This window comes from Labrus mixtus, chromosome 3 (assembly GCF_963584025.1).
Source record: "Labrus mixtus chromosome 3, fLabMix1.1, whole genome shotgun sequence".
Taxonomy (NCBI): Eukaryota; Metazoa; Chordata; class Actinopteri; order Labriformes; family Labridae; genus Labrus; species Labrus mixtus.
In genome coordinates this window covers 31,357,400-31,381,926 of record NC_083614.1, presented here as the reverse complement: position 1 = coordinate 31,381,926, position 24,527 = coordinate 31,357,400, and the positions used below count along the sequence as shown (strand labels likewise).

The 24,527-nt window shown below is 40.4% G+C and overlaps 1 protein-coding gene across 1 annotated transcript in view; it reads left to right on the top strand.

The window, feature by feature from the left end:
* jak1 (Janus kinase 1) overlaps nucleotides 1-24,527 on the top strand; it is a 38,166-nt gene that overhangs the window by 8,152 nt on the left and 5,487 nt on the right. Inside the window, exons 2-20 of the mRNA XM_061034958.1 lie at nucleotides 1,291-1,502; nucleotides 1,722-1,845; nucleotides 5,734-5,887; nucleotides 7,551-7,714; nucleotides 8,619-8,887; nucleotides 9,786-9,901; nucleotides 10,697-10,840; nucleotides 11,914-12,071; nucleotides 12,545-12,659; nucleotides 12,917-13,115; nucleotides 15,552-15,661; nucleotides 16,687-16,842; nucleotides 16,971-17,058; nucleotides 17,149-17,276; nucleotides 17,452-17,590; nucleotides 20,125-20,276; nucleotides 21,526-21,676; nucleotides 22,372-22,460; nucleotides 22,901-23,093. Of these exons, the coding sequence (XP_060890941.1) occupies nucleotides 1,298-1,502; nucleotides 1,722-1,845; nucleotides 5,734-5,887; nucleotides 7,551-7,714; nucleotides 8,619-8,887; nucleotides 9,786-9,901; nucleotides 10,697-10,840; nucleotides 11,914-12,071; nucleotides 12,545-12,659; nucleotides 12,917-13,115; nucleotides 15,552-15,661; nucleotides 16,687-16,842; nucleotides 16,971-17,058; nucleotides 17,149-17,276; nucleotides 17,452-17,590; nucleotides 20,125-20,276; nucleotides 21,526-21,676; nucleotides 22,372-22,460; nucleotides 22,901-23,093 (2,854 nt within the window). The 5' untranslated portion in view covers nucleotides 1,291-1,297. The remainder of the gene's footprint in view (nucleotides 1-1,290; nucleotides 1,503-1,721; nucleotides 1,846-5,733; nucleotides 5,888-7,550; nucleotides 7,715-8,618; nucleotides 8,888-9,785; nucleotides 9,902-10,696; nucleotides 10,841-11,913; nucleotides 12,072-12,544; nucleotides 12,660-12,916; nucleotides 13,116-15,551; nucleotides 15,662-16,686; nucleotides 16,843-16,970; nucleotides 17,059-17,148; nucleotides 17,277-17,451; nucleotides 17,591-20,124; nucleotides 20,277-21,525; nucleotides 21,677-22,371; nucleotides 22,461-22,900; nucleotides 23,094-24,527) is intronic.

Sequence of the window (24,527 nt, the reverse complement as noted above, 5' to 3'; positions counted from 1 at the left end):
AAAGTGTGCAAAGCAGTGCTGTCACTCCACAGAGTAAACGCAGATGAAGGTCTCACTGCTGCTACCGCCAACATGCTGCTTCTGCTGAGGCCCAAACTCCCCGCAGCCCCCTACGCAGCAGTGATCTGTCATCAGCTGTGTTGAGAGGCTTGACATAATTTCATCTGCGCTTTTAGTGAGACAACACGGTGTCTGTGGGCTTGTCTGTGTCAGGGCTCTCCGCAGTATTAATGAGTCATCAGGTGAATGATTATTGAGCTCAGGGTTTCTGCTGCCATTTGCTGAGCTCATTGCACAAGCATTACTTTTGCCTTACTGTACCACACACACACACACTTTTTTTTTTTATTGGTGATAAGGTGAACAAAGTTAAACAAGAATATACAGACATGACAACTAAAGCGAGAACAAATTAAAAAAAAGGCAAAAAAATAAATAAATAAAACTGACAAAATAGCAAAACATAAGCAAAGATACAGAGCAACAATACAGACAAATACATTTAAATGAGATGTCAAGCAATGATTTTTATGTTCAGGTAGTGTGTTAGAAAGGTGTGAATGTGTTCGTGGCAGCGGAACTTAGTGGGGGAGTAGCGAGAAAACAAACAAACATATAAATAAATAAATGAAAAATTATTTAGAGAAAAAAAAATGTATATGTATATAAACATTAATGGAAAGAAAATACAATTATATAAATGTAATAATGTGACCATCATAAAAAGAGAGGTCATGGTAATAAATATATATTACACACACACTTGATTGACTCACAGTGGTTGCCCATTTCCTCAGAAATAGATAACTCTTCAATAAAACAAGGGTGGGACAGGCTGATACAAGTATGCTTATTGAGTTTAACATGTCAAAGCTCTTGCTTGATTTCCAAAACACAATATGCAATGATTTGTAGATTTCTGTCTTTAATGCTGCTGGATAGCAATTGTTGCTTGAACAAGGTATAGGACGTTTTTTTTATTATGTGACTGACCCTAAAAGTATGTGAGAGCAGTGTCTGATGTAATATTTGTTCGCTTTATTTTTTTATTTTTTTGTTGCTTTGAAACAGTAAACAAACTTCAAAAAATACATTATAACCTAAATCAAGATACAGTAAGTTGTGGGTAAAAAAAAAATGATTTAGGTATTTTCCTCAATTTCCATGTATTAATCTTCCCTCTGTGTCTTTTATCATGAATTGCATTATACGCAAAAGTTGAATGTGTGTACATGTGAATATATATTAATGACAACTTACAATTCGCCTGTGTCTTTCCTCCTCTCCCAGTGTCTGAATGCCAACCCTGTGGGTAATGGAGTTAGGCAGGCAACTGTGTGGGAAGATGAGGAGGTCCAGTAGGAAAGCCCAGTTCTCCTCTGCTCCTACTTCCACTTGGGGCCTGGAGATTCACTTCTACTCACCTGAGGTGCACCAGCTGGAGTTCTTCAAAGGCTGCTACACCGCTGAGGAGCTCTGTGTGGAGGCTGCCAAGCAATGCTGTGAGTGATGGAGAGGTTGGCTAGTCTGCAAATTCAGAAATCCCCTGCTCTGCTACTCAATATTTTACCTACTTAACGCCGGACATTAAGGGTGTTCTATTGGGAAGTTATTTTTGAATGTGTTACATTAACTGGAGAGTATAAAATCTACACTTATCTGTCACAATCAAACAGACAATTAGGTTGATTATTAATATATTTTTATTTTTCCCTTCTCAGCAATCTCTCCCCTGTGCCATAACCTCTTCGCCATGTACAATGAGACAGATGACATGTGGTATCCCCCCAACTACGAGTTCAAGATCACAGATGATACCAGTCTCAAGTTGCACTATCGCATGAGGTAAGAACGACATCACTACAGACTATGCTTTTTATTTTTCTTGGAAAATAATCTTTAATATGTTTTTGCTTATTGAACCACTTACAAAAACCAGTGTAGTCTTGAAGATAAGCAAATTGATGGCCCACCTTAGGAAAAGGAAACCCTGTCCAGACTGTTGCTACTGGAATACATTTCTCAGTAAAGGATCTAGATGTAGAGCAGGGGTTCTCAACCTTTTTTGGTCTGTGTACCCCCTTTCAGAATTTCTTTCAGCCAAGTACCCCCTTTTCCTGCCAAGAACATTTTTCAGGAAATAATTTGGGAAAAGAACGTGAATAAATCGATGCATGTGGTCTTCATACATTCATATCCTCACGTTGGAAATAGTTCCCTTTTTTATGTTGAATAGAGAACATATGCTGTTAATTAATTTGTCTTTAATCAGTGCATGGATTTTCCTAGAAATCATTATATTTGTTTGTTGTGGTGCAACTTTTTTTTAACAACAATTGTCACGTACCCCTGGCAGTACTCCCATGTACCCCTAGGGGTACACGTACCACCCTTTGAGAAACACTGATGTTGAGGATCTAGGTGATTACTTTTTGAGGAGAGGATTAAATAACACCAAACGAACCGTTTGCCTCAGAGAACAAGCCTGCAGACTCCATCTGAAGTTGATGTTGTCGCTGCCACAGTTCAGACACAATAAGGCTGTTTGGATCATGTCAAAAAAAAAAAAAAGAAGAAGAAGAATCCCATGACTGCCTACCATTATATAGCAGATAGGATGCACTTGCATTGTGACCTCCATTGTGATCACACATATGATGGTGTAGTTTTTTCACCTGGGGTTATTTGAGCCAAAACTTTTAAGTAAGAAACTGAATTTGATACATCATAAAGTGTTTCATTGGAAGTTTCTTCCTTGAGTGAATCAGTCAGATTTGTGTGTCACCTTCATGTCATTAGTGATGGTAACTTGGCACAGCGGTTTGACATGCAGATTTGTGTGCCGCTGGGATTGAGGTGGCCGGTTGTTGAGGGTTCTTGGCCTGAAGATGACCTTAGATTGACCAGTATATTTACAGTACTGTTATCATCTTTGGATCAGGGGCTCTTAGAAATGATCCAGGAATGAGAAGTGGGATGAAGTGGTTGAAATGTGTTGACTGTTTTGATAGAGAAAAGCTGCTCCTTCATGTTGTTATAAACAATCTTACATAAGGATGCTTCAGGCCTTCTTTTGTTGGAACACTAAATGGGAAAATATAGACGACCGTTTGGAATTTAGTCTGGGTGATAAAGAGGTGATTTTAAACATGGCAGTGTCATTGTGTCACATTTCACAAGTGTCATTGTCTCACATTTCAACCACAAACCAGTTTGTGAAGTTCTTTGCCCAACTAGATGCTATCACCTGGATAAAAAACCAACAAGAACGTGTATCCAAGAAGCACTGAAAAAACACCTCGATATCGCATAAGATTAAATTGTGCTTCACTATCTGGCATTCGGAGGAATGACTCTGAGCTCCATGCTGGCAAGAAGAACACTATTCTACTTTCTTCAGAAGTTTGGCCCTTAGGGAAGTGAAGTGAAGGGAGCTCTATTGCAACGCTTGAAGACATATTAGCAATGTTGATGTTAAACATACGACTAGAAGCTGGCTAATCCAAAAGCAACACACTTTCCCCATTTGGGATGTGAAGTGAGTCACATTCATAACTGCACTTTTGTAACCTGTCAGTAATAATACTAATAATAATAGACTTTATAGACCAAAGTTTTGCCCCCTTTGCTGAGAAAGCAGACTGGCCAAAAGATGTCTTGTACGTTGGGACAAGATCACCGCTGATGGAGGCTCATGTGACTGCCCTACCAGAGCTCTGACGCCTAATGGCTAATTCAGATAACAGTGGTGACACATGATTATTTACACATTTAAAAAACAGTTTAAGAATACTAAAATTCATAAAAAAGGTTGTGTGTAGTAAATGTGCTACAATAAAGATTTGTATCATTTTTACTACTACTACTATTACTGAAAGACATCACAGATACATACTTGTCAGTGTTGTCTTGTACAGTCTTGTCAGGAATGTTTTAGGCAGGAAACTGGAGTATGAAGAAATGCATTGTGCTTAATTACACAACACCATAAAACCGAAGGAATGAAGAGAAAACAATCTGCTGGATAATGTGCAGCATGTCTGTTGTGAAGCAGCAGTACTGTGGCTCTCTTCATGTGAGATCATGAAAATGGCATATGGTTTTGAGTGGCTTGGCAAGCTGGGACACATTCCTTCTCTGACTTCCCAAGAGGTTTTTTAGATCTTGATTCTCAGTTTGGCGTAAAGGGAACAAAAAACAGCTAAATATATCTCAAATATTGTTTGGAATTCAGCCAAAGATGAAGGATTGCAGTTTAGCCGGAGAAAGACCTGTAACTTCTGGCTGTATTCAAACTCAGACCTAGGCAGTGAGTCATTGCAGATCTACAGCGAAGGGAAGAGTGAAGTGAAGTGAAGTCAATGCTTGACTAAAGAATCAGACTGAAGTGTTCATTGTATCCATGCTTTAAAGAAATAGAGGCTTTTATTTGAGCTATGACAAGCCTGGAAAAGATAGTTAGTTTTTATGAGGAAAAATCACCATATTCACACCCGTCCCTCTACAGAGAATCTATTCTAGAAGTTATGCGGCATTTTAATCAAAGAGGTAGAGAACTTCTGCGGTGTCGATTGCACTTCCTCTTTCTCAACGCTTTAAGAGAAACAAGTGAAACAAAAGCGAGTGCATGTAGAGCCTGACTGTGGTGTGTGTGTGTGTGTGTATGTGTGTGCATTTTTGTTTTGTTTGCTGCAGCCTGCTGAGTACTGCAGCGCAGTCTGATAAACAAGCAGCGTATTGTGGTCAAGTTTTTAACATAAACAAATGTTAAACATGAACAACACATGCTTTTATTGAGTGATTTACATAAGGTCATTAAGAATGTTACAAAACAAAAAACATGGATATGAGTCAACTGTCGTGCTAGTGGCTCTGTCGGCCTTTATGTAAAACAGCTGGGGTTTTTTTTTTTAGCTGAAGACTTTAGTCAGCACGCCAATAACTGTGCTGGATACATCGTTTGAGTGCCTTGTGTCCACCATATAAGGACTCAATATTGGTGGTCTGTCTCAGGGTCAAAGGTTAGGGGAAGTTGCACTATATGAAGGATCTTTATCCATTGCCGTTTACTAAATAACTTTGAAATGTTCTGCGGATATGGATGACTAGTTTCAGTGTGATCTAATCTATAGAGGTTCTAGACAGCTGTCTGTGGACAGAAGGGATGATGTATTTCCTCTGAAACACAGACTAGCTGAAAAATGGCTTCACTTCAGAGAAAACAGGAAAATGTGTCAATACCTAAAAGTCAAAAACATAGGTGTTGCCTAACACTGCCAAGCGTAAAAGATGGCAGTAGAAGAGAACACTGGCATAAGCAGAGCTCATACGATTCAGACGGATGTTGTAAACTTCATGATTTCACGGTTATATCTTCTCTTCCTTTGGTTTCTTTTTGCATTTCAACACACAATATCCAAAGTCCAGTTCCTCTTATTTGTTATCGTGTTGATGACAGGCACCCCTTTGGCTAAAGGCTCAACTCAAAGCTTATCTTTTTTATTTTAGAAGCGATGTAGACTTCTCCTTGCTTCAAGCAGTCATTTTACATCCTAGGAGCGAGACCCTGGACATGTGACATGTAAAAGGGACCATTCAAGAAAAAAGATGGGTTTCTTGAGTTCACTGGGCACAAGCACTGTTTATTGTGACTGTTATACAAAGCTGTAACCCCGCATTCCATTCTGTTTTAACACGTCTTAACACGTCTGCTGCTCTCTTGTCTGTTGTCAGGTTTTATTTCAGAAACTGGCATGGCACCACTGAAGGAGAGTCCCCAGTTTGGAGACACTGCATCAGCAAACTCAAAGGAGGACTGAGCCCACAGAAAACACCAGAAGGAACCCCCCTACTGGACGAAGCCTCTCTGGACTACCTGTTTGCCCAGGTAGGAAAAAAAATAATAATACAATTCCTGTTTATTGTTGTGAGGATTTGAGACATGCCTCTCGGAGTTGCACAACGGTCAGTGTATCTTTTGGTCATTCGATTTTCCTTTCAGAAACGGATATTTAAAATAAAAAATAATTCATATAACAAAAAATAAAATCACTAGAAAACAGAAACTAAAAAAAGGCCTGTTTTTTCATATTCTGAGACCGGATCTTGTCATTCACAAGGCAATGAGGACGGTGCTGTGTAGAAGAAACAGAAGGCTAGTGCGCTATGGCGGTGTAATCTACTGTGACACATGGACATGGAGCAGTACGCCGTTTTCCGAAACAATAAAAGAGTGAGTCTGTGACGGTCACTGCCTTTAGTCAAGATCTTACTAATTGATTCTGTCCCTAGTTCTAGTAGAGGAGTTGGATGGTCCAATCGAGGGCACTTGGGCCTGTGTCTGACAGGGCATAAAAGCCCCACCCCACGGGTTCGTTGTGCGGGGATAAATTAGGAGTGCGGTGAACGTGGGTGAAGCTTTTGCTTGGGAGCATGTCCGTGGTTTCGGGAAGGTTGCTAGCCTAATAGTCGCCCAACTCTTAAAGTAAAGTTAGAAAGATATTCACAGATTCGGCTTTCCCGGATCAATAACTCATCAGCTGAACATTGCTTTAACAAAACCGACACCTCTCTGCAATCACAGCAAGGTGGACTGCGAGCTACAATCGTATTTTCCTCAAAATGAGCCGTCCTCCCCCACGCTGGGGAACTTCCATTGGCCTCTGCATGTAGCCGGCTGGTGCTCGGATACGCAGGGACCGTCTGCAAATTACAACACAGAAAAAGATGCTACAAAGATATTCAATAACTTCACCCAGCAGAGGTGGTGTCATCAAAATCATTTTACACATATGTGATCTCACGTTTTTTGTACATCTAAGAATACAAAAAACAGGCTTTTTTCCGTATCTGTTTTCTAGTGATTTTATTTTTTTGTTACATGAAATAGAAAATGAAAATCGAATCATTTTTTCAATTTCCCTCATCCCTTTTTGACCATGGAAAAGAAAAACGCCTTGTATTTCAATTTTAATTTTTGTATTTTTAAAACGAAAATCCCAAATCCACCTTTTTTTTTTTTTTTTTTTTTTTTAATACCCGTTTCTGAAAGGAAAATTGAATGACCAAAAGATACACTGACCCCCAACATATCCGGTAAGATCATCTAAAGATCTGACTCAAGACAAAAACATTTCCATGTATGTTTATGATTTGTTTCTTTGAAATCATTTTGAAAAACAAATTCTAAATAAAAAAGCTCACTCATCAGCACAGCTCACTGTCGAGTTTCAAAACATCAACAGCTGCTGGAAGGAAATGTAACAATAGCAGGAAGTGCAGCTTGAAGTTCAACACTAGATAGCATACCCGTGGGTGTAATTCAGAGCGTTGGATGTCAGTTGATGTTTCTAAACTTCAAGTAACAACTTCATTGCATCAGTTTTACATTTTAAGAATTCCAACTGTATTTCCTGTAAATTTTGTAACCCTATCTTGACAAAATTGTACGGTCTTATCTGATCACAGTACTTTCTTTGGTGTCTATTTTCACATGTGTTATGTATGCCTCTTTTCTTTAGAGTTCTAATATAAATATGTTCATTGCGCAGGGCCAGCATGACTTTCAGAAAGGTGTTGTTCCGCTTAGGATCGCCCAGTCAGAAGCAGAGCAACATGAGATTGAAAATGAGTGTTTGGGCATGGCTGTGCTCGCCATCACACACTATGCCAACCGCTTGGATATGCCCCTGTCCACTGCTTCCCATGAAATCAGGTAAAACACACACAAACCTACACACATTATTTCATGTGTATTAAAAGTAGATTTTATAGAGAGGTATGTATCTGAGAGGTGTGGCTTCATCAGACTGTTTATGTGGATCTTTAAGCTTCAGTGAGGAACATTTGGTTTGTGTCCCCTGTGGGAAAATGTAATACATCAGTCTCTTTTTCTAATTATACATAGAATGAACGTGTTTATAGAAAATCTTTTCATTCTTTTTTCCCCATTTTTATCTACACCTCAGCCCATGAGTCTATCATTTAATAATCCTTCCCACATTCAAACCTTTAAAGGCTTTATATGCGTTTTTTTGATCCAGCAGATGTCGCCCTTGAGCACCAACATGAAACCAAAACAACTTGCGGTGCATTGTTGTGTTAGCATGCTAATGCTAGCGATCTTTATTATGCTCGTATCTTCACACTGCATGTAAATTTACCTGAAATGAGCGTGATCTAGAAACAATGTTAAGCAGTGAGTACAGTATGTTATTCTTCTTTTCTCTAGTCCCTCAATTAAACAACTTTTATACACGAGGGGAGGAGTCAGCCGGCCGTCCCGACGATGTAAACAAACTGAAGATAGGACTCTGAAAACTCTGAAAACATCACAGACAGTGGGACTCGGGTGTTACACCCATTGTAGACAGTCATGACTCACAGAGTTATTTTCAGAGGATATACTTGATTTATATTATATTTAAGTGTGAAAAATCACATATAAAGTCTTTAAGACTCAGAAGATACAAAATCCGCTGTACATACCACAGGAAGTATCTCAAGTAAACTTTATTCCTGGGAAGTTTTCTTGTCTAAAAAGGATTTACAATGAGTGTAGAAAGTAAATACTAAAAAATGTGTTTTTATAATTCCTTCTTGTCTTCTCTGTTCACCAGCTACAAACGTTTCATCCCAGAGTCTCTCAATCGCAACATCAAGCAGCGCAATGTCCTGACGCGTATCCGCATCAACAACGTCTTTAAGAAGTTTCTCAGCGAGTTCAACCGTCGCACCATCAAGGACAGTAACATCACGCCGTACGACCTGAAGATCAAGTACCTGGCTACACTGGAGGGTCTGACCAGCGGCCTGGGCAGCGAGTTGATCGAGCCGGTCACACTCAGTGTGACGCAGGATGGAGAGCTGAGCAATGGAGGTTACTATGGTGATATCAGGGGGGAAATATTAAACCTGCAAGCTCTGCGTGGGGTTAAATTTTTAATGCAGTTTAACGAGAAAAACATGAATTCATGATTAAAAAACTTTTACTTTGGTTTCTTAGCCGGCCACCGAAAAACAATTTGACTCTACTGTCTGCAGAGATGATCTCTTATGAACACAAAGATTGCTGAAATTAATCATTAATATAATGACAGTGAGTCGGAATGATGACAAAAAATATAGTTGCCACACTATCTTATGTCACTAAACAGAAACTTTGTTATTTCTTACAGTCCAACTACAACATTTAAATCAGAAAAGAGTTTGTTATGTGTACAGGCAGTGAAGCTGGTGTGTCTTATACCCACAGTTTGAACTTTGTTTACATCTAAAACCACCTGTATCCTGGTGCGCAGATGGTGAAAACCAAAAGCGAAAGACAAAAGATGCTACATATCACAGTAACTCACTGATACCAGAGTAACACAGAATTTCGATTGGTCCTTTTTGAAAGATCATTGAGGGGCAAACCCTCATTTACAATGACATCGAGTCATTACAGAAATAATTAGAAAACAGACATTAAATCAAAAAGAAAAACAGGAGACAGATAATAGAAGACTGCTGAAATCAGTCTGAAATGTACTAAGATGATTAAGCGAGTACAAAACTGCAATAAATAAACACACTTACGTAAAACAGTTCAAATGTTTCTAAAATGCCCAAAAGGTAAAAGGTAATGTCCCTCAAGAAGATGCTGTAAATGAGTCTTGTCATTATGTATAGAAACAATATTGCCATTCAAATAACATAACACACATCTTTTTGGGAGCATTCTCATATGTTGACCTTATTTGTAGCCACTGTGTCGTCATCTATTTTTTTTGGTTTGCTGTTTCTAGGTTACTACAACCAGAGTCAAGAGCAGAGCCCAAGTCAGAACCTGGAGGCGAGCTATGACACAGTGGTCCGGGTTACTGGTACCACTGGCATTTCCTGGAAGAAGAAGACCCCTACAGTGAGTGTGTGCTCTCAGTGTCTGAGCGGATGATCACTTCTAGTTTTTACTGTTTGTAGACATACAGTACTAGCAGCAACAAACAGCTGCCTGGAAGTTTGCTGCTATCTACAAAGCTTTTCTACAGAGGTCAAAGAAATGAAAAAAACACAACATTACAACATTGACCATATTTAAGCACAGAGCATCATCAGTGTTACATTCAGAGCCTGCTTTCCCTCGCTGTTGAGTTCAATCCAGGATGTTGTGTTTTGAGTCGGGTCTGGTCTTTGTGAGCCGAGGACACAATAGTTTCTGTATTCCCAATACCGGGTCAGCATGAGTCCAATTATAGCCATTCTGTCCTGCAGCCACACAGTCAACAGTAATCAGGAGAAAGGCTGGGAAGTAGATCACCCTAGGTCCAAGCTTGGTGAGCTAAGCTCTTATCCTGGCTTCTCTCCCTCTCTTCCTGGATAGGTTAAAGTAGTTACAAGATGCCATTATGTCCGCTAGACTAGACACCATCCCTCTGTTGTCATATGTCATATCTGCTTCAACAGCCAGGGTGAAATCATCACAGTTAAATTACATGTTTCTAATGAAAATTGACCCAAAGTTAAGAACTTAATAACACACACAAAATATTTAAAAAAATCAAGTTCCTACTGATTATTAGGAATGTGTTTTTAGAAATGACGTGCAAAAGTACTAATTCTCCTTTTGTTGTGTTTTATCATGTATATCAAATGCAGCACAGAAGAAGCTTACTGTTAAATTGATTTAACATCTACGTTCCCCATCTTACATTTGCAGATAACCTTGAGCCGCGTCGTCAAGCAGAAGAAAGAGGCAAAAGAAAATGAAGGCTGGGAGGTGTTCTGCGACTTCCACGAGATCACCCACACTGTCATCAAAGACGTCACAGTCACCATCTTCAGACAGGACAACAAGAGGATGGTGAGACGGACGAACAAATGTGACAATCAAAAGATTGACATTCAGCTGCTCAAGCTGTAATTTAATTTACGACCCTTGTTTGTGACTTCATAGTAGGTCAGGATCACACCAAGACAGAATCTAGGAACTAATTATATTTACTTTAAAGGTCACATATTGTGCACTGTGCCATGGTTTTTCTAACACTCACATGAGGCCCGACCCTGCCTACAGACCCCACAATGATGAGAAAAGTCAATCCTCTCTGGATTTGTGCCTGCTCCACTTTTCACAAAAAGTTAGCTCAAACAGGCCGATTGGAGATTTTCCCTTCATGACATCACAAGGGGAAGTAACCCCTCCCCCAGGTGTGTGACACTCCCACAGCTAGGTGTTTGTTCTGCCCTCTCAGTCTGACACAGAACCAGCCTGTTCTGAGTTTAGCTGAAATAGAAACTGGTTCAACTGGTTAAAAAGGAATCTGATATGTGATCTTTGTTATTATTAATAAACCATTATTATGAATTAGTTTGTACAGCTCTCTCTTTGTAAGTACCTAAAACATGTCTGAAGCCTGAATGTATTAACACCTGAGTTTTGTTTACAAATAGTTTAGGTCTTAAAAGATTTAGTTTAAAAAGGGTTTAACGTACAAAATGCCTTTGTCTTTGTTCCCGCAAAGATGTAACACCTGCAGGTCAAAGCAAACACAAACACATAATTCTTTAGTACAGTCATAATCTGCTTGTTCTTCCACTGTCCTCGTTTTCATTCTGTAAACGTGACCAAAGGTTAAATTAGTGTAATATAAGCCTGATCTTGAAGCAAACCTTACTCTCTCTACATGCTTTTAGCCGTGACTAATGGGGATGACTAATGATGCTTTGTCATGGAAATGGATTTCTATCTTTGTAATACATCACTGCTCATTAAGTGATAATTCTCTCTTTCTCTTTCTCTTTCTTTCTCTCTCTCCCTCACTCTCTCTCTCTCTCTCACACTCTCTCTCTCTCTCTCACTCCCTCTCACTCTCTCTCCCTCTGTCTCTCACTCTCTCTCGCGCTCTCTCTCTCTCTCTCACTGTCTATTATCAGGAGCTGCGTATGGCTTCTCGGGCTGAGGCTCAGGCCTTTGCAGCCCTCGTCGACGGTTACTTCAGGCTGACCGTGGATGCACACCACTTCCTGTGCAAGGAGGTGGCTCCTGCTTCGGTGGTGGACAATATCAAAAATGGTTGCCATGGACCCATCTGGTTTGTACAGACAGTTTTATTGCACATATATATCATTAACCACCCGTCTCTAAACTTAATTTTCACTGAATTTATTTGCTTCCTTCCTGTGCTTATAAAGTCTGCTTTTAAATGATGGTTTACGGCAACATATTGTCCAACTTTTCCAATATTGCAATTTAAGGAGACAGTGCAGATTGTCAATTGTTGTGTTTATCTGTCTTTTTGTCATTCTGTATTTGCTATCCTTATGTAGCTGTCATTTTTTAAATGATTAACAAGAAACAAAACTGTGCTCAAACTGATCAATCACAGCACAAATTAAGAACAAAAACGTTCCCTTGATGCACAGGGGAAAAAAATATTTCAAAACCAAAGGTAGACACTGTTTCCTACAATGAACGGCACGCAGTATGAAAACCAAAACATACTCCCATACGTCCCTGTTGACACCCCACTGCTTTGCCTATTTATTGGGTTTTTCTTCTCCCCAGTACGGAGTATGCCATCCACAAGCTGCGCCAGGATGGCAACGAGGAGGGCACCTACATCCTGCGCTGGAGCTGCACAGACTACCAGTACATCATCATCACAGTGGTCTGCACAGAGGTAGAGAACACGTCTTATTTTAGGAAAAACTTGTAGGGAAAAACTGACTCAGATTAAATATTATCTCTGGGAAAGCCAAAAAGTTAGGGGGTGTTCGATATAACGGCTAGGCTATCATACAGCCCCTTTATTTTCCTTCTCATCTAAAATGTGCCCCCTTCACTTCTCTTCTCTTGCTTATTTGATCGCTCTTTCAGCTTTACGTCCCTCCACGTTGGTCACATTCGGGCTAAAAAAACTCTCTTTTTTTCTTCCAGATTGACCTGAGAGAGTCTCGTTCTGTGCGTCAGTACAAGAACTTCCAGGTCGAAGTAGCCTCGGACGGTTTCCGCTTGTACGGCACTGAGACTTTTAGGTCCACTCTCACAGAGCTGCTGGAGCACCTGGAGGGCCAAAGCCTTCGCACCGATAACCTCCAGTTCGAGCTGCTGCGGTGCTGCCCTCCACAACCTAGAGGTTAGTCTAATCCCACAACAGATTAAGAGACATGGTCGTCTAATTTGGTATCTGCCCCCTTAAAAAAACAAAACTAATAAATAGAAACACAGAGTGACTTCAATTTTTTTCATGAATAGGCTGTTCACTTCAAGGAAATCAAGTCTTTAAGCACTGCTCGCTCACTAAGATCTACTTTAGAGAGAAGAATATTTGAAAATGGTATATTTTACACCAGCTTCCATCTTGTTTTGTTTTTTTTTTGCAACAAATTGAAATAACATTTAAGGGGCGCCAGTAGCCTAGTGGGTCTGACGCACACCCTTTGTACAGAGATGGTGATCCTCGTAGCACAGGCCTTAGGTTAGAACCCGGCCCCCGGCCATGTGCTGCATGTCATCCCTCACTCTCTGCCTCCAACATTTCCTGTCTCTCTTCGGCTGTCCTATCTAAGGTGGAAATGGCCAATAAATACCTAAAACAAGAAATAACATTTAAGGCTATCTGAAGTGACACAGGTAAAGTATCCCAAAGCATGTCAAAGAAGATATGTTTGGCAAAGAAAGGCAAACTTTTTTTTATATAGCAAATTTCAGCAACAGGGCATAAAATCACTTGACAAAAGGCACAAAAGGCATCATGAAAAAATGCAAAGGAAGCATGTAAACAATATAAAAGGACAGGAGACTGTGAAGGGACATCATTGTGAGAGATGTGTGGACACCATAGGGATAACAAAACCGGGGAGATTGAGAAAGCTAGCATGAACAATGTGTGTGTCTGTGTGAGTCTGTTTAAAAGGTGTCGGAGAGGAAGAGAGTTGTAAATGTGGGTTTCCGGAGACCAACTAGCAACTCTTATGTATGCCTCACTCAGGGAAAGGTGGAGCTGAGTGTGCATGGATGTGTTGAGCGGATTTTTTTTTTCTGTTTTTTTTTTTTGTTGGTGGTGGTGGTTGTGGTTGTATGTGATTGTTATCACAAGGCACAACTGTTCTGGGTTAGGTATTCAGGCTATGTCTGCTTCAGAGGGAAGATTAAGGACTGAAGAGCTGTGCTGTTGTCTCTGTTAGAATATCTGTAATGAATTATTCAACATCCTTGCTTCTGCAAATACATACCGATATGCCCACATCCTGTGAATATAAAACAATTGATTTTAACTTTGTAGGTTGTTTTTTTTTGGTGTATGCATTGTCTTTAACTTCGGGGACACTTACAGAATAATTGAAAGAGGTCAGGCCTGGATTAGGTCAAGTTATGACAAAGGGGGTGCACTTTAAAAAAAAAAAAAAAAAAGTTATATTTGACGGTAGGTGTGGGTGTAAGAAACACAGATTGCATGTTGTGGAACAGTGCCTTTTAATACTGTTTGGCAGTACATGTAGGGTGATGCTGCGGATGGAGTGCAGATACCTTTTTCCTCCCTTAAACCACACCGCGCTAGTTCTGTCACAACATCAGACGCCCACACACATGTTTTCACTTTATCCTCCCACTCACAGCGCTGTATTCACACAAAAAAATCAACTGAATCAGTATGGTAAGCCAACCTGAAGAGCTCTTCACATCATTGCCACATTGACGTAATTGTTGAGAGCTCGTTTTCACCACATGTAAACACAGTGTTGCTTTCATGTCCAATATCCAGCGTACTACCTTCTATATGCTGTGTGCGCCTCTCTATGTTTGTAGCACACTTGCAATCTGCAGAGGACATTTCTTCCAAGTTTGCCTTCGCTGCAAATTGAATTGTTGCTTCTATTGTCGTTAAATTTCATCGTTGAGTGAATGCAGAGATGCAGACAACCATCTCAAGCTTTGACAGTGTAACAATAACATCACCTTGAAAACAAAACACTTCTCTGTTACCTAACACAAGAAAATAGCAGGTCACTGCAGCTTGATTTTGACAGAGACAAATCTCAAACAAACTTTTTAAAATGTCCAGCACTTAAAAATGTTTTAGCCTTTAAATGTTTCCCTTCCTGTATTAATTTTACTGCTCTTAGTCTTTTTAAATTCCGACTCCTTTTATCGTTTAACTCTTCAGCTCTCTGACGCTTTGTTCATTTAACCAATCTCTTGTTTATCCCTTCTTTTTATCTTCATTCTGTGTTTACAACCTGTGATGTGATGTCGTCCCACTCTCCCTCGATTTAAATTTTGTTCTCTCCTGGTTGATTTTAAACTAATTTTCCTTCATTGTATTGAACTGCCTCTCCACACCTGCCTGTTGAATCTTATTCCTGTTATTTGCATTTTTACAATTTTGCCCTCTCTATTGATCTCTGTTCTGTTGTCGTGTTGCTGTATTTGATTTGTCTGTCACAGCACTTTGTAAACATTTGTTTTTGAAGGTGCTATATAAATAAAGCTATTATTATTATTATTATAAAAAGAAACGACAATAGACATTTCATACAAAAACATCAGCTTGTTTTTGTTTGTGTTGCAGAGGTGTCCAACCTGCTGGTGGTCACTAAAGAGAGAGCACCAGTCCCTCAGACGCCCGTACAGGAGAGCCAGCTCAGCTTCCACCGCATTCTTAAGGAGGAGATCGAACAGGTACACAGCTTCATCTTAATATTTGCCTTCCTCGTTGTTTAGTATGTGACGATGCAGGCCTGATAATGCGACTCAAGGTTATCTGCAAACACTTATAGAAAACGTTGATGTGAATCTATTTAATAAGCTTCTTCTGTGCTGCATGTCATGTCAGAGGTGTTGACAGAAAATAAGCAAACACCTGTCATAAAGTTTGATACACATGATAACTACAAAGAACAGGCTCAAAAACACACTGCAGTTTTGGTCAGCATGCAAACACCTTACGTTTTGCATAGTCATGGGTCTTTGCATTAACAAGCTAGTTCTCTGTCAGAAAATATAACAGTATGTAAATAACTGTTTTTTGACTCATATCCCTCCTTTCAACATACTTTAACATGCATCCAGAAATAGATTTCCAACTTCTGTTTCCTCTTTTACAGTTCTACTAAATGAGAGAAAAGGCATATGTGACTTTATAGACTTAAAAACTGTTCTTTTTGGCAAACTTACAATTGGGGTTATAGTGCAAATGTGAATTCCAAATGACAATCACAGCAAATACTTTGCACTTTGAATACCCTGATGGTGTGCTCATAAAAGTCACTGAATAAAAATGCACCTTCAGCAGTCTCAAGTTTGGCTTAGTAGAGGAAGATGGAGATGTATCATTTGTCTGGCACATTTTTCAGCCTTTGCGTAAAACAGGGATCACACAAATACTTAACTCATTTGTAAACCAGTTGTCAGATGTTTTGTTTTTTTACTGGTAACTGTCGTGGTTAGACATACTCAGAAGTACACAGTGTAATTCACTTAAAGTGTACTAGTGGAACTTTCAAAATAAAGATATTGCACAAAGTTCCCCTGGATGCAAAAATCTTTTCATTATTATCTTCTATCTTCTATCTATCTTTTGGCATATTTTAAAAAAAAAGTTTTCAGTCTGGCTGCACAGAGCCTTTTCTTGCAGTAGCGTTAGTAAGGGATCCTGGTTGTACTCTTTTATGTAATTCTGTGTTTTCTCTGCACTGTTTACTTAGGAGGAGCACCTCGGCCTGGGCACAAGAACCAACATCTACTCGGGCACTTTGAGGGTAAAGAGCGAGGACGAGGAAGATGATGTTGGCTACTCATCCTTCCAGGAAGTCAAGGTGGTCCTAAAGGTGCTGGGTTCTGGACACAGGGACATATCATTGGTAAGAGAAGCTCACACACTGTTCATATGACGACTATGTTTACTTCTATTAGTAAGAAGTAACAGTTAATAAAACACTTCCTGATATGATCTATTTATTCAATCTTCTTTTTTTGTCTCTCTTGACAGGCCTTCTTTGAAACAGCCAGTATGATGCGACAAGTTTCCTACAAACACATAGTGCTGCTGTATGGGGTCTGTGTTCGCCACCAAGAGAGTAAGTTCTGTGCCTGGGTGTGTACGTTTTATACGAGAGTTTGTTGCTGCTTACATTTTTGACACATCATGTCTCCAATTGTGGAAACAGATATCATGGTTGAGGAGTTCGTCCAGCTGGGACCACTGGACTTGTTCATGAGGCGACAGACGAGCCCTCTGAGCACACCGTGGAAGTTCCAGGTGGCCAAGCAGCTGGCATCAGCTCTCAGCTACTTGGTAAAAAAACACACACACACGCATATACATAAATACACATTTACAATCCTATGGTTTGTTTCCATGTAAGTCCTGTGTGCATTAACAGGATGAGTTACAGCACTTCATATCAATTACGTCAGAAATAATCTTTTATATGTGCCCTTAAACTTTTTTATTCTGCGTGTGTTTGCAGGAGGATAAAAAGCTGGTCCATGGCTTTGTGTGTTCTAAAAACATCCTGCTGGCAAGAGACGGTCTGGGCACCGATGAGGGAGGGCCCTTCATCAAACTCAGCGACCCAGGAATACCAATCACAGTGCTCACAAGAGAGGGTGAGTACAAAACAAATACACACACACACACACACACACACACACACACATCTCACTCAGAGTTGGTAAAACTGAAACCAAAATGCTTGGAAAACAGCTATAATGAAAATTTAAGATTGCACAACTTCCACTTTCTTTACCAGTCAGCTGTAAATAACTGAAACTATTATGAGAACAGAGAAACCCAGACTCACGCGCATGCTGACGTTGGCCTGCCAGGTTGAGACTTAAAGCCAAAATGACACGATTGACACATGATAATGCGTTAGGAGGATTCACTTCAGTGTCTTTTTAGCGGTAGGCGTGGTTGGTAGGAGGAGAAGCAGGGTCAGTACTGATGACACACCTGAGGGGGGGGGTGTGGTGGCTCTGTCTCTGTAACCTTCATTAGCAGCACCTGCGGAGGAGCCGGGGGAAATTTAACAACGATTATTGGCCAAACTAATGTGTATTGAGGCGTCATTTATCTGGACCTTGAGTTGGTAAAAAAGTTATGTTTAATTGTACTTTCAACCACTATGTATAAAAACAAATCAAATCTCTAAAGCCAAAATATAGTATTCTTGTCAAACCTGCAGTCTGCTTTAGACGCAGAGGGTACTGTGTTTATTATACTACAGGATACATAAACAAACTGTGCAAAGAAACTTATAAGTAACGTTAGCCTGTACTCATGGATATATAGTTACTTCTAGTATTTCTAATTTTCTCTTGCAACATTACGTTGATGTTTTGCCATTCTAAACCTGTTAGCAAAGGCATAAAGAGAAAATAATCTATAAACAGAAGGGCATTATGCTTAGGCAATAGGAAGCATTACAAACAGGTGGAGAGTATCAAATAAACAAACTCTACGCTGTTATCTCTTCGATGTCTGTGCCGTCAACATTTGGGCTTGCACACTTAAAAATGATCAGCTCTTTACCATCATTTCTTCCCACAAAATGCAGGAAAAAAAACCCACAAAAACTCTGTTCACGGCCAAGCAGAGGTTTACAGAAATAGAAATCACATACTTCAGCTAATCAATACTCATTTTCCTGGACACACTCCCTTCTCACACTGTGATTTGGGATTTAAAAAAATCCAGATCTGAGGTCAGGACAGATAGGACAAGCACAAGGACATTTCTCATATTGCACAGTTCCCCTAAAATGGCTGCCTCTTGTTTCTGTTTGTCTGTTGGAGCGACGAGTTGTGTGATATAACGTAATGCGGCTGTACGAACAGACTGGCAAACCCACAGGACGGACTGGAAATGTTTTCTGTGCAAGGATCCATCAACACACGCCCCCTGGGGATGCTCCTCCCTCGCTCTCTGTTCCCAGAACTCTTAACATTTTTCTGTCTCCAGCTCTTTGCAGAATAATCAGTCTTCCAGTTACACATCGATGTCCTGTGTATAGATTTGATTGAATGCATAGTGGGTAAAGTGCTGGGTAACCCACTGGGACGCGCTCTTCTGTTTTTCCCAGCAATCTCCAATCATCACTTTACTAAAAACCCTCAAGTCCATTCATCACTGATCCTACTCTTGCACTAAATTGTTTCCTTCCCTGCTTACGTCTCCATTATCCCCCCCTCCCGCTTAATTCAGCCCTTTCTCCCCTCTTAACTCCTCCAATCCTCTTGTGTTCCAGCCTGAGCTGCATCCACTTACTAACCGCTGATTTCATGTTATGGATTTCCAAGCCCAAAAAAAAGCTGAACGTGGAGGTCAGCCAATCAGTTGGCTTCCAGTCAGAGTAATATATTTCAGGCAGCCAATGCCGAGGCTTTTAGATTCAGAGCTTTACCGATTTGACTTGTTTCCTGGTGTTAGTACACGGCCAGAGCATGTTACCTGAAATCGTTGAGGACATGTATTAACTATCACTCTCAAAAAGTGTTTAGCCAATTCACAGAGTTTATAGGATTTGATCTTAATGGTCATATTTCTTCCCTACTGTAATTTCTTTACATTTCTATAGGTAAGTTGTTTGATGAACTACTCTTCTTCTGTGAAATCTGGAGTAAAATAAATTGTTTTTTAAAATTTATTTAGCCCCAAATAAACAAATGTCCCTCTAACCAGCTGATAAATGGTGGGGGAGGACTCGGCTGATCTCAGCTTGGCATACAGACTTGCTTTGATAACAAATATAAAGAGAAAGAAACATCAAATGAAAAAAACAATATTTGGAAGGAAAGTAACAATTTAAGAGAAATTTCATGTTAGGATATTTCAGCATCCCAAACAAATGCTAATAGTAATGTGAATGATGCAGCCTGATGAGAAGAGGGTCAGAATAGGTGGAACATAGTTTTTAGTTATTATGATGTTTCTGTCTGTTGAAGGTTTTTGTTTGCTTGAAGTTCAGTGTCTTGATGTGTTGAAGACAGTTTTTAACACCACGTTAATACCATTTTAGAGATAAAAGGGTTCATCCCTCAGAGCATCCCTTATCTCTATCATGGTCAAATAGAAATACATCATTACTGTAGATACTTGATAGATGTTTCAGTTTCTTCCCTTCACTGTTTTGTGTCTGCAGAGTGTGTGCACCGTATACCATGGATCGCTCCCGAGTGTGTGAGGAACACGTCGTCCCTGAGTGTGGCGGCTGATAAATGGGGCTTTGGTACCACCCTGTGGGAGATCTGCTATGATGGAGAGGTCCCCCTAAAGGACAAGAAACTTACAGAGGTCGGTGGCAAACACAAAGAAGTTGTATATAAAGATTACTGTATATATTTATTCATACATCTAAACTCCAGACTTGGGGGGAATTTGATGACTACACTACATTTTTTTATTTAATGTTGTGCGTTGTCTTAGGGCCTTTGTCCGCCTGGCACTTTTTTTTCTGAATTCCAGCTTCTTTTTTCCATTATTCCCAATGAGGAGAGATCATTGAAGAACAGGCGCAGCGCCCGGTGTCTTTCTTTCCAAACTCTCCACCTCTTTTGTGCGGCTACTTCAAGCACTTCTAGCGGAAAATCGTTCAACTTTTCACAAGGGCGCTATTAAAGTCACAGACGTCTTTTCTTAAAGGCTTTATATGTGATTATTTTCTTAAAGGCTTTATATGTGATTTTTTGATCCAGCAGATGTCGCCCTTGAGCACCAGCATGAAACCAAAACAACTCGCGCTGCATTGTTGTGTTAGCATGCTAATGCTAGCGATCTTTATTATGCTCGTATCTTCACACTGCATGTAAATTTACCTGAAATGAGCGTGATCTAGAAACACAGTTAAGCAGTGAGTACAGTATGTTATTCTTCTTTTCTCTAGTCCCTCAATTAAACAACTTTTATACGTGAGGGGAGGAGTCAGCCGGCCGTCCGGGCGATGTAAACAAAGTGAAGATAGGACTCTGAAAACTCTGAAAACATCACAGACAGTGGGACTCGGGTGTTACACCCATTGTAGACAGTCATGACTCACAGAGTTATTTTCAGAGGAGATACTTGATTTATATTATATTTAAGTGTGAAAAATCACATATAAAGATTTTAAGCAGTCAGTCATCATGAAATAAATTGGTCAGCTGGAACCGGGCTTCATCTAACAGCAATTTGGAGAAGGAGATGATATTCCCCATATTCATCCTCCTTGCTCTGTGTCTGGTCGGAGCTGTGATAGCGGGGGCCGTCATTATTATAAAGCTCATCATCCAGACAAAGAAGAAACCTCCGTCTGATGAGAAGGGGGGGGAAACACGATCTCAGATATAAAACATACAGTAAAAATCAAACGGATCAGTTGTCAGTACACTGTTGTCAAAGACACAACATGCACGTGCAGCACTTTTATTCTCGGCACTCAAGCGCTTCATCCAAGAGCGAAAAAACGGCAGGTGGACACAGGCCGTTACTCCTGTTCACATCAGTGATCACACAATGTTTCTGTGCACCTCCTCATTCACATGGTTGTCTTTTTTTTCTTGAGCAGAAGGAGAGGTTTTACGACAGAGAATGCCAACTGGCCACCCCGGACTGCAAAGAGCTGGCCGAACTGATGACCCAGTGCATGAACTACGATCCCAAGAAGAGACCTTTCTTCAGGGCCATCGTGCGAGATATCGACATGCTAGAGAAAAAGAGTACGTGTTTCAGTGTCTATTATATCATTATATACTTGTTGTTTTCATAGTAAGGCTGGTTGTAAATACGTACAATACAATCTAATGTTGTTGCAGTAGTTTTGGCTGCCTTCAAAAACCGTTTAGAATAGAGTAAGATGAGTGTATACTGAAGAACAGGCTCAAGCGGTACAGGTAAAATCAACAAATGGAGGCAGTTATTGACAGTTGGAATTTGAATGTTTTGCATGTTTGGGTTCTCACCTAGCAGCAGCCTGGTAAGCAGTTTAAAGAGTGAGAGTTGTTTACTCAACAGTGATGTTCATGAGGAAGTTCACTGGGTGCACGCTCACTGATCTCCCCCCTCTGACGGGCCCCATGGCAAAAACACAAGACTCCCTTCTCCCACCTGCTGGTCAGAGTAGGACACTGCAGTCAAGTCTCACTGGAGCTAAAGCTTCTTTTATTAAAGTGACAAAACTGCAATAGAATCACCTTCAAATGTAGATATAAACAGAATCCACCATAGAAGATTACAAATATATTCACAAAAGAAGATTACAGATTACCTCTTCTGATCACGGGGGAAGGTGAACGGTTACATAACCGATGACACTGTCAACAACAATGGACTTCCTGTGATGCAAGTGTGATTTTGATGAAAAAAAAAAAAAAGAAGACTTCTCTAAACTGTAAAGTTTTTGTTTATTTTTCAGACCCATCGATTCAACCAAAGCCAACACCAGAGGTGGATCCGACTGTGTTTGAGAAGAGGTTCCTGAGGAGAGTCAGAGATTTGGGAGAGGTAAAGTGTTAGTACTTCATTGAGTAGGTGTTCATCAATATTTTATATAGAATCTATGATTACCTAAAGTCCGTTTTGTATTGGAAGTTATACGACGAGTAGAGACTTCTATCATAACGATCAGATTAGATAACTTTTATTTATTTAGCCCCAAATAAACAAATGTCCCTCTAACCAGCTGATAAATGGTGGGGGAGGACTCGGCTGATCTCAGCTTGGCATACAGACTTGCTTTGATACCAAATATAACGAGACAGGACAAATAAAAAAAAACAATATTTGGAAGAAAAGTAACAATTTAAGAAATATTTCATATTAGGATATTTCAGCATCACACAAAAAAACGTTGCTAGAAATGTGAATGATGACCCCCCCCCCCCCCCCCCCCCACATGGCCTTGGAGATCCATGTGAATGATTACATTTCTGTTCCTCTTGCAGGGCCACTTTGGTAAGGTGGAGCTGTGTCGTTACGATCCTCGGGGAGATGGAACAGGCGAGCTGGTGGCGGTGAAGTCGCTGAAGCCCGAGAACTGCGAGGAGCAGAGCACCAACCTGTCGCGTGAGATCGACATCCTCAAAGGACTTTACCACGATAACATCGTCAAATACAAAGGCATCTGCCTGGAGGAAGGTGAGCTGGGAAGAATTCTTATATATATATATATATACACATACATACACACACACACACAAAACACGCACACAGACACACACAAAATGTATGGAGGCCCGGGTTCACATCCCACCTGTGGCCTCCTCCCGCATGTCACTCCCTGATTTCTGACTCTATCCACTGTCCTATCTCTCCATTAAAGGCATAAAAAGCCCAAAAATAAATCTTAAAAAAACAAAAACACACACACACATAAAAACACACACACACTCAAAAACAAACACACACACACACACACTCAAAAACACACCCACACACACTCAAAAACACACACACACACTGGCCGAGTTCAGAGGTACTTCAGGGGGCAGTCAAATACAGATTGACTAAAAGGATGTCTGGAGGACACTCGAACAGACAAGTGTCAGAAAAAGCCATGGGCCTGACTGCATCACGGGCCGATTACTTAAGAACTGCGGCTTGTTCTTGAGTGGCATTTTTACATTCATCTTCCAGCTTTCTTTATCACAGAAAAAAGTTCCTGCATTATGGAAGGAATCCACTGTAGTACCTGTAGCCAAGGTTACAAACCCCAAAAAGTTGAATGACTATCGCCCTGTGGCGCTCACCTCCATAGTCATGAAAGGTCTGGAAAGTATTGTCAAAAGGAGCTTACTGAACATGTCCGAAAGCATAATTGACCCACTCCAATTTGCTTATCAAGCAAGGAAGGGGGTAGACGATGCCACTGCGACATTATTGGATCTTGTTGTTGGGCACCTGGAGGGCCTGAAAACACATGCTTGTTTGTGCTTTGTGTATTTCTCATCAGCTTTTAATTGCATGCAGCCCCATATTCTTGCTCGTAGGCTGTCTAAAATACCTGACTTTGACTTTGGCACTATATGTTGGCTTGTCGACTTCCTCACAATGAGGTCACAAAGAACACGGGTAAATGACTCTTTCTCTGAAGCATCCATGTGTTCAACAGGTTCACCACAGGGATGTGTTTTGTCACCATTGTTATTCATGCTGTACACAAATGACTGTCAGAGTGAGTTCCAGTGCAGGTTCATAGTTAAATTTGCTGATGATTCTGTGATTGTCAGCCTCCTGCAGGAACACGAGGTGGGCCATGGTCCTGTTCTGGACAATTTCTTAAAATGGAGCAATGACTCCAACCTGCATCTCAATGTCTGTAAAACAAAAGAGATGCTGATCGCCTTTCGCAAAAATCCACCTGACAAAGCACCGACGCTCATTAACAGCACAGCTGTAGAGACAGTGACTCAGTATAAATACCTGGGTACCATCCTTGATGAAAAACTGAACTTTGACGCCATCTGCAAAAAGGCCAATCACAGACGGTTCTTCTTGAGAAAGCTAAGGATTTTTAATGTTGACAAATCTCTTCTGAATATGTTTCATTCAAATTTTATTGAGTCCATTTTG